This window comes from Cuculus canorus, chromosome 26 (genome assembly GCF_017976375.1).
Source record: "Cuculus canorus isolate bCucCan1 chromosome 26, bCucCan1.pri, whole genome shotgun sequence".
NCBI lineage: Eukaryota > Metazoa > Chordata > Aves > Cuculiformes > Cuculidae > Cuculus > Cuculus canorus.
In genome coordinates, this window is record NC_071426.1 from 955,060 (window position 1) to 968,672 (window position 13,613).

At 44.2% G+C, this 13,613-nt stretch overlaps 1 protein-coding gene across 6 annotated transcripts in view; it reads left to right on the plus strand.

Annotated features, from left to right (window-relative positions):
* Nucleotides 1-13,613, plus strand: part of UNC5D (unc-5 netrin receptor D) — a 152,157-nt gene that overhangs the window by 74,030 nt on the left and 64,514 nt on the right. For all 6 annotated transcript variants that reach the window (XM_054088979.1, XM_054088978.1, XM_054088974.1 and 3 more), the window contains exon 2: nt 7,178-7,396. In XM_054088979.1, the coding sequence (XP_053944954.1) occupies nt 7,243-7,396 (154 nt within the window). In that variant the 5' untranslated portion in view covers nt 7,178-7,242. The remainder of the gene's footprint in view (nt 1-7,177; nt 7,397-13,613) is intronic.

Here is a 13,613-nt window from a genome sequence, read left to right on the forward strand (position 1 = left end):
GGGCTGATGGTGAGCTTACAGGTCTTTTCCCACCGTAGTTGTTCTGTGATTCAATGAAGTACAGAAGCAGTTATGCTTGTACAATGTGTTCTTAAGCAATCCCTCATGTCCCAGCTGGATGTCCAAAGGAACACCCATCCTTGCCAGTGCATAGTGATTTTCACTTTCAGACAGCTTTTCAAGCGCTGATAGGTCTCGGACCCTGTCAGTGAAGTAGGTTTCATCAGCACAGCAAGAGGAGTGGGAAGGGATCCATTAATTGTTAATGCCCCATCCCTGGAGGTGTTCCAGGCCAGGTTGGATGGGCCTTGGGCAGCCTGATCCAGCGGGAGGTGTCCTTGCCAATGGCAGGGGGTTGGAACGAGATGATCTTTAAGGTCCCTTCCGACCCAAACGATTCTGTGTTTCTATGATTCAGCTTTTACTGCAACTTTCCCATCAGGTATCATCCCATGAGATGTCAGTTTTTAAGAGAGCATCTTAAAAACCTAAGTGGCAGCTGTGTCAGGCCCGGAACTTGAAAGCAGGAGAAATGCTTTCCGCTTGTAGGGTAAATGTGAGTATTTAGTGGGAAAAAAGCCATATTATTGAGTTGGAAAGGAATTTAAAATTCACACTGCTTTGCAGAACACTCTGAAACTGTCCAGTTGTTTTGTATTCCTGATCATCCTTACTCGTGGATATAAAACCTGATCCAGTGGGAGGTGCCCCTGTCCATGGCAAAGGGTTGGAACTGGATGGGCTTTGGGGCCACCTCCAACCCAAACCATTCTGTGATGCTATGATCTGTGCATTGCCCGGTGCTGGAGGTGTGTGCAGATGGATTCATTAATAAAACTGGATCTGGCGTGGTGCTGTACAGAAGCCAGAAGGAACCAGGAATTCAATTTAAAAACATCCAAAAAAAATCAGGTATTTCTCTAATTTTACCAATTCTAGCTTTAGGGAATATACTGAAGTAGGAGAAGCAGGAAACGGTGAGGAAACACAGACTCTGAGATTGCAGTCTGGAATGGAGTGTCAGTTATTGCCACTTGGCTCGTCCGTGATTCTTTATGCTGTATTGATGCTGATTTGGCAGTGGAGGAAAGCGGCTGTACGGCAGGTGCTCTGTGGCACTCATTCCAATTAAACAGTTCTGTATCATTTACCAGGAGTGCTGAATAAGTAGTAATTGGATTCTCCTTCAATGTATAGAGTTTAAAGAAAAATTATGCAGTGCTACTCATTAGCATGCATGTTTTATTACTTACCATTCTCACTGCTCCCGTGTTGTCAGTCTTTGCTAAATACCATGTCCCTGTACGCTTTGGTAAATCCGTGTACTAGAGGAAATAACAAAGGCATTAAAGGATTTTGTGTGGGCAAGAAAATCTCCTATTTCCATCAATATCCAAAAAAAACCCCATTGTTGCATGTGGGGCAGGGTCATCTGATTAGAAGAACGTAGACAAATCTCCCTAAGTTGCTTTTCTGGCTGAATAATGACTTCAATTCCATTATGAAACGATTCCATGCATAGAGAAGTTATGTATTCTTGTAATACAGATTTTTTTTATCTCCTGGCTTTCCTGTAGGAAGGAGCGGATCTGTAGAAGACGATTGTTCGGTTTTGTTCACAGGAATGACTGTGGGTTTAAAGTTCAACAGGAATCAGCAGCATCAGATCCATTGAAGGGGAAAAAAGCGAGTGTCTAAAACTTTGGTCATCCCCGATGTTGTTCAGCTAATGCATAGACCTGTCCAGAAAGGGTGGTTGGGATGTTCCCATCAGGAAAAGGCATTTTCTTGCTGAATTGCCTACGGGGAGTAAGGCTCAGAGTGCAGAAAGTATCCAAAAGCCTAATGAGAAACCATGTGATGATGCCAAGGTTTATAAATTCAGGGGACTTGGAAAAAGGAAGTGAAGGGAGAGGAACTTTTGAACAAGGCAAGGAATTAGTGGGAATGTTGTTCTGTCAGACTGGCACGTGTCTCCCTGCAGACACAGTCAATAAGGTGGGGAATCGTCTGCAGGGTGGTTATGTAAAAAGGCCTAAACTGAAAAGCAAAAGACACAGAGGGAAAACTGGCATTCTCCGGTCTTGGGAATGCTTGAGTGAAGTGGGAGGAAACTAAGGGAGGAAAATAATCATGTTTGTTACTTCATCTGGAGCTTTATTTCTCTTGTACCCCAGGATTTGCAAGGGGCTATGGTTAGAAATGGAGGGGAAGTCTCTGTATCCGTTCTTCCCGCTGGTAGACAGCTTTCTTTTTTTTTTTCAGGAGTTCAGGTAGGAGATGGAGAGATGAATGGAATAAAGAATACTTCAGCTTGGGCTGAGGTTTCTAATCTGAATGTAGTGCTGGTAATAATGGAATCTTCCATTGTGTGTGGCATGAGGGGATGTAGTTGTCCTACGTGGATGATTGTTAGAAAGAGATTATTCATGTTTCTTGCCAGCAAGTTACTCGGCTTGTTTGGGACAGTTCTAATGTGGGTTTTTGGAGGAAAAAAAAAAAGTTCAGAAGTTCAGAACTCATGATTTTTCATTGTTCTAAAATATCACCTTAACATCTACCTTATATCCTAATGAGTTTTGAAATACTGAAGGATTTATGTCTGCTGCCTTCAAGGTTTTCTAACGTGATCTGACAGCCAGCAGCGGGATATTTATTTGGGTAGAAAAATTTAGTGTTTGTCCCTAACTTTCCTTTGTTTTTCTCCTTCCTTTTTTTGTTTCTATTATTGTCACAAAAAGATTTAAAGTCCCTGTTGGACCTGCGTGCAGAACATAAAACACAAAGCACTTCCTGAAAGGTAATTTTCTAGGAATGAAAAACACAAGAATTGTGTTTGATACTTTGGTCTTCTGTCATTCGGTGTTGCATTAAAACACCTATTATTCTGTAGCTATGAATGGCCTGAATCTTGAAACCTGACAGTTATAAATGAAAAAGCCTGATAATTTGAAATCAAAATCCTTACAGAGTTCCTGTAGGCTTTCGGATGCATTTGAATACAAAATAAGATGATGCACAAAGGAAAGATGCATTAAGCTAAAAAATCCAAGTGTTAAAGTGCACTTGAGGAGAGGCTTTGCTTTGGTCAGCAGCTGCTGGAGCTGTCTCAGCTACAATATGGTGTGTCCTGAAAGGCTTTTATATTTATGTAACATCAGTAATAGCCTTCTAAATAGTCATTTGTAGGACTTGACCTTGGGATTTGTTCTACTTGATGAAGAACAGGCAGTGTCTGGTTCTTAGAAGGTCAGAACCTCCGTCTAGGCATTGTCTTCCCGCAGTTTAGCTAATTAGCACTGGTGGGATTAGTGTCTGTGACAGCTCCTGTTATTTATGTATTTAATCATGTGTGTGTATGCCTGTTCTCATAGAGACATAAATACGGTGTCTTTATTTTATATTCTGGAGTGCTCAGATTCTGTACCAGCGAGAACCATGCTCCATAGAATCAGAGACTCATAGATGTCCTGAGTTGGAAGGGATCCACAAGGAGTCCAACTCCTGTTCCTGCCTAGGACAACTCCAACATTCACACCGTGGGGCTGAGGGCATTGGCCAAAGGCTTCTTGTCCACCTTGGCACCGCCACTGCTTCCCTGGGAGCTGTTCCAGTGCTCCACCGCCCTCTGGGGGAAGAACCTTTTCCTAACGTCCAACCTAACCCTCCCTGGTGCATCTTCACTCCATTCCCATGGGTCCTGTCATTGGTCACCAGAGAGAACTCAGTGCCTGCTCCTTCTCCTCCTTGTGAGGCACCTGTAGAGTGTGATGAGGTTTCCTCTCAGTCGCCTCTTCTTCAGGCAACAACTTCTGAAGCCTTGAATTGAATCGTGCCACTGATCCAGGTCGCCGTCAGTGGATGCACGAGTACTGCGTGTTGGACAGCTTGGACAGGTGCTAAGGGTTTTTTCTACTAATTACTGTACTCTTGTCTTTAAACTGGAATGTTTCAGAGATCAGAGTTAGCTTGAGTGTATTTTAAACGCGGTTATTTGCGGTGTAGATGCTTAAGAGGGTAGCGTGTGAAACAAATGTGTTTCTGCTAAAGTGAAGTCTTCGAGTTTATTCTGTGGTTCTAAGGTTCATAAAGCGGTCAGAGCCCTCGGTGAGAGAAGCTCAGTATGAGCCTGTCTTTTCTTTCGCACAATAGACTGAACTGACAGGGATTGGTAGCTTTGGGATAGAAGCTGGAAAGATCCCAAAGCTGGAGAGGAGTCCTTGCTAGTAGAGGATGGAGGGGGAAAAAAAAGTAAGAGTAAAGAAAAACTTTGAAAGAGAACGGAAAATATACCTTGTTTGTGAATCTAACCTTACTCCTGGTGTCAGTAAACTGTTCAAATGGCCCTGGATCTGCACTTTCCACTCAGTGATAAGTGACCTGGTGTGGCTGCGGTTTAGTGAACAGTTATGCTCGTTGAGGGAGATCAGCCCTGATCCCGGCAGGAGCTGGAGACACTGCAACTTCTCTAATCACCAAACAGTTTTTAGTGTGCATGGTGGGAAATGTCATTGTAATTAGGGATGGAGCATGACATTTAAATGCAGAAAGGTAATTTATTGTATAGAAAAGCTGCTGTGCCAGTCTTCGTTTAAGTATGATAAAACGACCGGTAAAGTAAGTCTGTGTACCATAAATCACAGTAAATGTTTATGATGCAAAGTTTCTAGATATCACAACACATTAAACGGTATCATTGCAGTCCTTGTCCCATTAGGTGGCTATATGGAGAAAAGTAACATCTCCATAAAGAAAAAGCAAGGAAGGCAAATCCTTCATGAATTTTCTTAGAGGCACAGAGTTGCTCTCCAGCCCAGCCTCACACAGGACAGGGGGACGAGCTGCTTTGCTTCCCTCTTGTATGCAGTGAAGTGAGTTCGTGCCAGATGCTGACTTCATCTGGACTATAAAATGTTGTATGACAGCAAATTTGAGCAATTACATTTGTATGGCGTGCATAAATATGGTAATATCTATCTCTGAATCTGTTGGGGATGGGAAAATCGTTCCTTCTTCTGGTACTGCAGTCTGTTTTATTTTCAAGGGCACTTCATGCAGTGCTGGTTATATCGAAGAGATGCCCCTCGGCTTACCTCTTTATTAAATGTTTTCTTAAGAGCGAGCCACTTCCACAGCCCAAACCTGCTCGGTGGTGGTGGGCCAAAATGTCTTGTGCTTCCCTCGGTTCCTCTGCTGGTGAGGAGCGCTGGACCCAAGTGTGGCAATCCCAGAAGAGGTGTAGGAACCGTTGTTTTCAAGTGCTCATCAGTGACACTTAAAAAGAACGTAAAGCCATATCATTAAATCCGGATGCCACTTGCCCTTAATTTCAGTGGGGCTGGGATTTCATCCTTTGTGTCTCGCCTTAAATAGCAAACTCAGTAGAATAACTGTGGGTCATTCTGGGTCCTCTGACTGAATGATCCGTATAAAAGTGACTGCTGTTCTTCCTCAGCACAAGTGTGTTGCTGCCTGGCGAAGCACTGAAAGCATCGATGGGAGCATGGGATTTCCAAGCCTCTCCAAAATCTTATAATGACATTTTTGTTATCTCCTATAAAGTGAGGATTTAATAAAGCCTGCAGGGACGTGGTATTGCTGAAGATTGACAAGATGGAAATGGGCATAAATGTTCAGAGGTAAAAATCTAAAAATTATGACAGTTTAGAAAGTACAGTGTGAATGTAGCTTAAAACACTGAGCTCGTTTGGAAAGCATAATGGTCTCAAAGCAGTGTGTGTTTGCAAACACAGATCTACCGCGTACTGGGAGACAGAGACCTATTTTTAGTAGAAATAAAGACAAAGCATGTTCTCATGATCTGCCAGACCTGTGAAGGCCTTACTCTTACTCGAAATAATCATAACTTACCTTTCATCTAACTTAATGTCATTGGTTTTGGTTAATGTCTATATTGCCCTCAGCTATTCCTCTTTCTCTGCTACTGTTCCTTTCGTCTGCACTGTCCTCCTCCATTATCATTTAGCTGCACTGTATCTATTCAGTACTTTCTATCTTCCTTCACAAATTGATTCCTCCTGACTTGTTTTTGTTGCTCTTCTCTGAATTTTCTCACAAAACTGACAAACTACCTAAATAAATCCCAGCGTTCATAAAAATCAATGAGAATTACTCCATTTTGACAGCAAGCAACTAGAATTTGACTCAATTAGAAGAGTTGTAGTAAAGGAAAAACTTGTATTCCGGTGCTTCAATGTACATGTCTAAGCACAGGAATTCAGAAAATAAAGATACCTAGGCTTATACATTGCTGAACGAGTGCCCTTGGCTCCCGCCGTCTGTGATATCAGCTGAGAAGGCTCCCTATCTTGCAGTTTCTGGCCCTACAGAAACCACTTTTCCACTTTTAGATCACCTTAAAGGGGCTGCAGTAAATGGGAACGGTGCAAAAGCAGATTGAAAATTTCCTCTAAGTGGGTATGAAATCACAGTTTGGTTATTCCGCTGCTGGATTGCTACAGTAATGCTGTTCATATCAGTACAGTTCTCTGTGGTTAACACTCTGATCCCTGTTAAATCCGCAGCAACTGTCTAAAGGAAATTAAATTCAGGGAAAGAAAGGAAGATTTGGTAGTTAAGGCTCTGGGCTGTCACTCAAGAGAATAAGGTTTAGTTTCTTCTTCTTCTTCCACAGACTTTCCATGTGACCTTAGGTGACTCATTTAATCTTTCTGCGCCTCAATTCCCCATCTATAAAATTGGCAATAGTGGTGATGCAGTTTCTGATGCTTCTTTTCTGTCAATTTTCTTGACAGTTCTCAAACCTAAATGATTTCATATTTTTGTGTGTGTACGTGTGTGTCAGATTCCTTGCAAAGCCCAATCCTTACGGCTGTTGAGTTCTGCAGGTGTTTGTTGAGCAAAATTAATGAAATCTGAAACAGCATTTAATTGATTAAATGAGATGATTAGGAAAAGGTTCTTCACCCAGAGGGTGGTGGAGCACTGGAACAGCTCCCTGGGGAAGCAGTCACAGTGACAAGCTGGACAATACTCAAGAAGCCTTTGGCCATCGCCCTCAGACACATGGTGTGAATGTTGGGGCTGTCCTGTGCAGGGACAGGAATTGGACTCGATGATCCTTGTGGGTCCCTTCCAACTCAGGACATTCTGTGATTCTATGACAAATGTGTGTTTTCCTTTCCTTCCCTTTCAGGAAATGAGAACAGTGAAGCCCTTCCAGAGTCTATCCCATCTGCTCCTGGAACGCTGCCTCATTTTATGGAGGAACCAGATGATGCCTACATTATAAAAAGCAACCCCATTGTCTTACGCTGCAAAGCCATGCCAGCTATGCAGATCTTCTTCAAGTGCAACGGTGAATGGGTCCATCAAAACGAGCATGTGTCAGAGGAAAGCATGGACGAGACCACAGGTAAGGACTGTCCTGTCCTTCGGGAGATGTGTCGGAATGCTGTGTCCGTCAGCAATACACAAAATAGAGAAGGGAAGGGGAGACCACGTGCAGAGATACACAAACAAGAGGTGTATGTGACTTATAGGCTTGTGCGGAGCAGAGGGAATGGGAATCAACTCTAGATCAGGAGCCCTATAGCGATGCCCGCTCTGAGCAGTGTTGGGAGAGCGCTGTGGATCAGCGTAAGCTTCTAGCTGGGCTCCTGCGGCAGCGTGCGTCGGTTCGCTTGGTGTGGGTGAAGCCGGCCCGTGTCTGCTGTCCCGTGTAGACACAGCTCTGCAGAGCAGGGAGAAGCCACGTCCCAAAATGCCAAAGGGAAGCCAGTGGACGGAAGAGAGGAAGGAAAGGATGGAACTGAAAGGCAGAGGAGAGGAATATGGATCCTACAGGATCCTGTGGGGCTTCAGGAAAGCTGGAGAGGGGCTCTTTATCAGGGAGTGCAGAGACAGGATGAGGGGGAATGTTTTTCAGCTGAAAGAGGGGAGATTGAGATGAGATCTTAGGGAGAAATGTTCTCCTGTGAGGGTGGGGAGGCTCTGGCCCAGGTTGCCCAGAGCAGTGGTGGCTGCCCCATCCCTGGAGGGATTCCAGGCCAGGTTGGATGGGGCTTGGAGCCCCTGATCCAGTGTGAGGTGGTGGAACTGTGCTTTAAGGTCCCTCTCAAGCTGAACCATTCTACGATTCTGTCCTGGCAGAAGCAGCACAGCATGAATGGGGTAAACAAAGAGAATTCAAGTGGCTGTAGATGTAGGAGGTGTTACACGGAGGTGGTATCATACAGGATATGCACCACTGACTCTTCCAAGTGGAGACAGGGCCTGATCAAACAGGACAGAGTTGTTGGAAAGGAAAGAACAGGTCTAGAGGGCACAGGAATTCTATGTATTCCAATAGCATACTTTGTAGTGGGAGCCAGAAACAGAGACACATATGCTTTTATGAAATGCCTGTCAGGAGGAGCCCTGGACAACAGTTTGGTGGTCGAAATTTACCTGCGCCCCCACCGAGTGATAGGTATATGGTAGGGACTAAAGCTAAGTAGGAGAAATCCATTGTGTAAAAGAATTGGATGGAAGAGAACGAGAGGGGAGAAAATTGAAAATGATCAACAGATTTAATCATGCTCGCAGCACTCCCTCTATCTTTTCCCATTTAGAAGCGTCTTGATAAGTATTGCAAACCAATTTAAAGCTGCATCGTCTTGTAATTTCCCAGTTCTTTTTTGTTATTGCTCTCCTCCTCTTTTTATATTCCAACATTGCTAGGCAACTCCATGTCTTGGAAATGGCAACGTATGCATAACATCCTCCCTATCAATACAAGAAATTCCTTTGGAGAGGAAAAAAATGCCATTTAAAAAGAAGTTATATCTCCTCAAGTGGTGTTTGGCGTTCTTTTTAAGTGACACATTCTGAAGAAATTTCAGACTGAAGACTTTGCAAATGCTAATCTGGATGAATTTTAATTTTTACAGTTACCTTTTCGAAAATAATTTAATAAGCATAACCTTTACTTCTAAAGGCATTGCTGAATCAATATAGAAGAAATGTCGTCCCTAAATGTTTTTCTTCCATATGGTTAATGAAAATCTGTCTTGTGAATACGGCAATTATGTTTTCTAAGTCGTGGATTAATAACAGAATGAAAAAAGATAAAGTAACGTTAGGTGTCTTTTAAATAACACCAGTGACATTGAGGTTTGAGACATGGAGGTGTAAACTGAGCAAAGGGCATCTGGAATATAAACATTGCAGGTTTGAATTTAGCCCAGGGACAGATGAGACCATAGGGTATTGTTCTCTGAACAGAAGTGTGGTCCAGACAGTTCAGTGGGTGCCAAAACCTGGTCCTTAGGACACAAAAGTGCAAGTAAAGGCTCTACACAGAGCAACATTCAAGGACAGGCATGGATGTTCCCTCACCATGGTGTTTCCATATCCGTCAGTTCTCTTGGAACTCTTCCTTAGCCTTCAGAAAAGAGGAGACTGTTGTGTTTTATTAGACTTAATGTGCATCCTGGCAGTGCCCTCATTTCTGGAGTAAAATCTGGGGCATAAACACGTCTGTTACCAAGGGTGCAGTGTGTTCTGTGTGGGCTCCATCTGTGAAAAACTGCACTGGAATTCACGCCAAGGACGGTGCCTCTGGTTAAAGGGAGAGATTCTGGTGTGCTCCCTAAAGGGAGGTGACACCGCATTGCAACGGGGCTGTCCTTTACCATCCTTCTACTGTTTGTTATCTGATTAAAATTCTGAGAGGGTACGTAGAAAAGTGGTGAAAAATAGCAACAAGAAGCTCAAACCAGAGGAAATTTAATGCTGAATACAAGAAATGTATCCTAGCGTCTCTATAAATTCCTGCCAGCGAGCTCGTAGCCAGGCGTATGCAAGACGTGCTTGGCAGTGGCACTTGAAGGAACACTGTTCTGATGGATTTTACCTATGGCACTGCATTGTGCACATATAAATGGACAGGAAGGACAGCTGTTGGTTGACAATGGGTCTATTTTGTCATTGTGATGAACATGGAATAATTTTGCATGATTTGGGCTCTGGGGAGACCTTATAGCAGCCTTCCAGCACTGAAAGGGGCTCCAGGAAAGCTGGGGAGGGGCTCTGGATCAGGGAGGGCAGGGGTGGGACAAGGGGTAACAGTTTTCAGCTGAAAGAGGGGAGATTGAGATGAGATTCGGAGGAGAAATATTTTGCTGTGAGGGTGGGGAGGCCCTGGCCCAGGATGCCCAGAGCAGTGGTGGCTGCCCCATCCCTGGAGGGGTTCCAGGCCAGGTTGGATGGGGCTCAGAGCCCCTGATCCAGTGGGAGGTGTCCCTGCCCGTGGCAGGGGGTGGCACTGGATGGGCTTTGAGGTCCCTTCCAGCCCAAACCATTATGTGACTCTATGAAATAAAAATCTCAGTGTAACGCAGGAGTCCCTCATTATTTAAAGTGGAGGAAGAGCAGGAGAGGAAGGTTTTTGTAGTTTCGGAAGTTTCCTAGTTACGGGCTGAGATATTTGCTGGCTGTCTGAGAACATGAGTGGTCCAGTGGGCTTGGAGAGTTGGTGCTGAAGTCTCTCCTGTTGTGGATTTGCTGCTGTTTGTGTTGCAAACCAACACGTGCTGCAGCTACGCTGGGTGTGGGCTCTGATCTCTGTGCTGCCACGTTCAGTCAATCTGTTAGAAACCGAGTTATTTCATCTTCTCCTGCCTTATTTCCCGAGTTGCAGAAGAGAGAGAGTAGTCTGCCTAGTTTGCCTTTTCTATTTATTCCATAAACGTGGCAGAACAGGAACTTATCTCTGCCCTCTGCCTCCTAAAGTGAGAGCCTGGGCTAGCAGATGCTACTGTGATAAAGTTATAATAATTACACTTTGATTCATTTCCTTCTGCTTTATTTTTCTTCCCTGAACACCGCAGCATCAGAATTAGTTTACAAGTATTTCAACTTCTAGTTTCAGCAGAGGATCAGCCCTGCTAAGAGTAACTAGAGTTTTCTTGTCTGATAAATAAAAGGATTACAGCAATAACCGCTGTCAGTGTTTTTCTCATTTAAACAAATAAAGCTGACAAATGCTAAAGTTCTGTGCAGCTCTGTTATGTTTAGTACATGGAGAGCAATTATTCATCTGCTGCCAGCATTAGTCTATCTGCAGCTAAACCATCCAACAGAGCAGAAAGCTTATTAGCATATCAGTACCAGAGCCATAATTTTATATTCTGTAAGGCTGTACAGTATAACAAAAGATGATGGTTATAATTTGCACAATAATTTACAGGGTTGGACTTGCAGTGCTTATTAGAGTTATACAAGTCACAGGTAAAATGTTGCTCTTGTTTATTATGTGCCTGCTTTTATTTGCATGGATTTTTCATTCCGTGTCACAATTTTTTCTGGCCTTTCTTGAGATGCGGAGTGTAGGTGAGTATATTTGCTGGTGCAATACAGTGATGATAAATGAAGAATACACACCTCTGTTCCCAATAGGTTTGTTTTCTGCAGTTGTTCCTAAAACAAATGAAAGTAGGGGTACTTCCTCCATAAACAAAATATAACTTTCCCCAAAGACTGTGTGTTCTCCAGAGCTCCCTTCCAGCCTCAACAATTCCGTGATTCTGCTATTTTGGATGCATTTATTTTAACTCTCGGCAAATTGGGAGACTTTTAAAAGGACCTAAATTCCTACTTGTCCCATTCCCAAAATGCTGAACCACCAGCTTCTCAAAATCGTGTGCTGTTTGTTTGCCTGTTTCAAACCACATTAAGTGTTGCTTTAGAAAATATAGGCCAGGGTACAGAATCATGGAATGGTTTGAGTTGGAAGGGACCTCAAAGCCCATCCAGTCCCACCCCTGCCACGGGCAGGGACACCTCCCACTGGATCAGGGGCTCCGAGCCCCATCCAAGCTGGCCTGGAACCCCTCCAGGGATGGGGCAGCCACCACTGCTCTGGGCATCCTGGGCCAGTAATTCCAGATTGATTAGATAATGGAATAGCTGGGCTGGAGAATATTCTACCTTCGTAAATCTGAAGCTCTAAGTGCCTGTATTCTCTGACACGACTGTTCAGTTTTTTATGGTACTAGCGACTCTGGAAATGGCTTCTGTTTCTCAAAAAATTCATCACCGTGTGATGGTTTTGTTGTTTGGTATCAGTAAAGGTTCTCTCGTTAGCATGAGTGCACCAATAAGCTGTGGGAAATGCAGTTTTCGTCACCTTGTTTCAATCTGCTGCTCCCTGAGCTTCCTGGAGTCACTCAGACACTGGGAGAGTTCAGTGCCTGGACCGGTGGGTGCAGGTCCAGACTGCCGGTAACGGCTGATGACGGAGAGGATTCTCCTCCCCAGGAAGGTGCTGCTTAGAGGTCACAGTGGGAACAAGCTGGTCATGGGGTGGAAGGATAGCTGGAGATACTCGGGTGCAGCGGGAGGCTGTGCCTTCACGGCGCCGTACAGAGCAACACCGTGTTTACAGGCAGCACTGTCACACGGGCAGATGTGATGTCCGTGGCTGTGCAGAATGCCTGTCAGCTAATTCTGTGCTGGATGAGCGATTCCTAACTGGAGACAGCCCATCTTGGAAAGGTCAGTCTTCGTCAAGGACTTTAATCATCTTACGCCTTCGTTGAAGAGGTCTTTAAGCAGATGGGCTGCACCCTTGTTAGACATGGCTGCAAATTAGCTTTGATGTGGAGGCTCTGGTGGAGCTTTGATGCTTTGTAGCTTTGACTGAGATCCTTCAGGGTCCGCACATGGCTCGATGAGTAGGTGAGTAGCAAGGAGGTGTGTCTGTCAGTGTCATATATCATGGTGGGTGCCACATCTTCCGGCATCTGAGGCCGTGTCACCACCAATCTGGTGCTCTCTGATGGAACTTCAGTAGCTGCTCATATCACTAACCCATAAAGACCACTCTACAAAAGGGTTTAGGCTGAGAATCTGAGATTCATCGCTGTCGGAGGAGCTTGGATGTTCAAATCGAGGCGGTGCATTTTCATCATGCGTTTTACAGTCGGTTCTGTCAGGAGGGTCTGAGAGAACTGCCGAGTTCCATGTGCCGACTGTGCTTCCTAAGGGCTTGATGAAAATAAAGAGACGGTTTGTAAACAGTTTTGCTGAAAAATACATCAACACATTTAAAAAAAGAAATCAACTAGGAAACCTCTGTTTGTTTATTACAGAGTGAATAAATATTTCAGTTACTAAAATGATTATTGAGACAGCTTAGGAAGCTGTCGCAGGTTTCTCCATGCCTTCAGGTACTATTGTGAAAAATGGGAAGCCCAACAGTCCAAATGAAAAGAAGTAAAAATCCCCTTTGCTTGTCGCTAGGAAAACAGCACAAATTTTACATCACTTTATAGTATTTAAAGCCCGTCTGACCCCCACACGCACTTGTTGAGCGTCCCCAGCGGGCCTCCTCGCTCCTGTTTACCAAAGGAACGTGTTAACTTCCAAGTGCCTTTCCAGGTGAAATACGCAGCTGTTAATGATGCCTGAGATTAAGTGGAAGCCAATTTTTATGGAGTTCAAGTTTAGAAATTTCTTGCTGCTTTATAAACTTCACAGGCATGAAATATTTTAAGATTGAGTTTTCATTCATTTCCAATGAAGGGGAAATAAGTGCCTTGGGACTGCGCAGGAGGAGAGAGGAGAAAGTAGTAGGCATGATTGTTTTC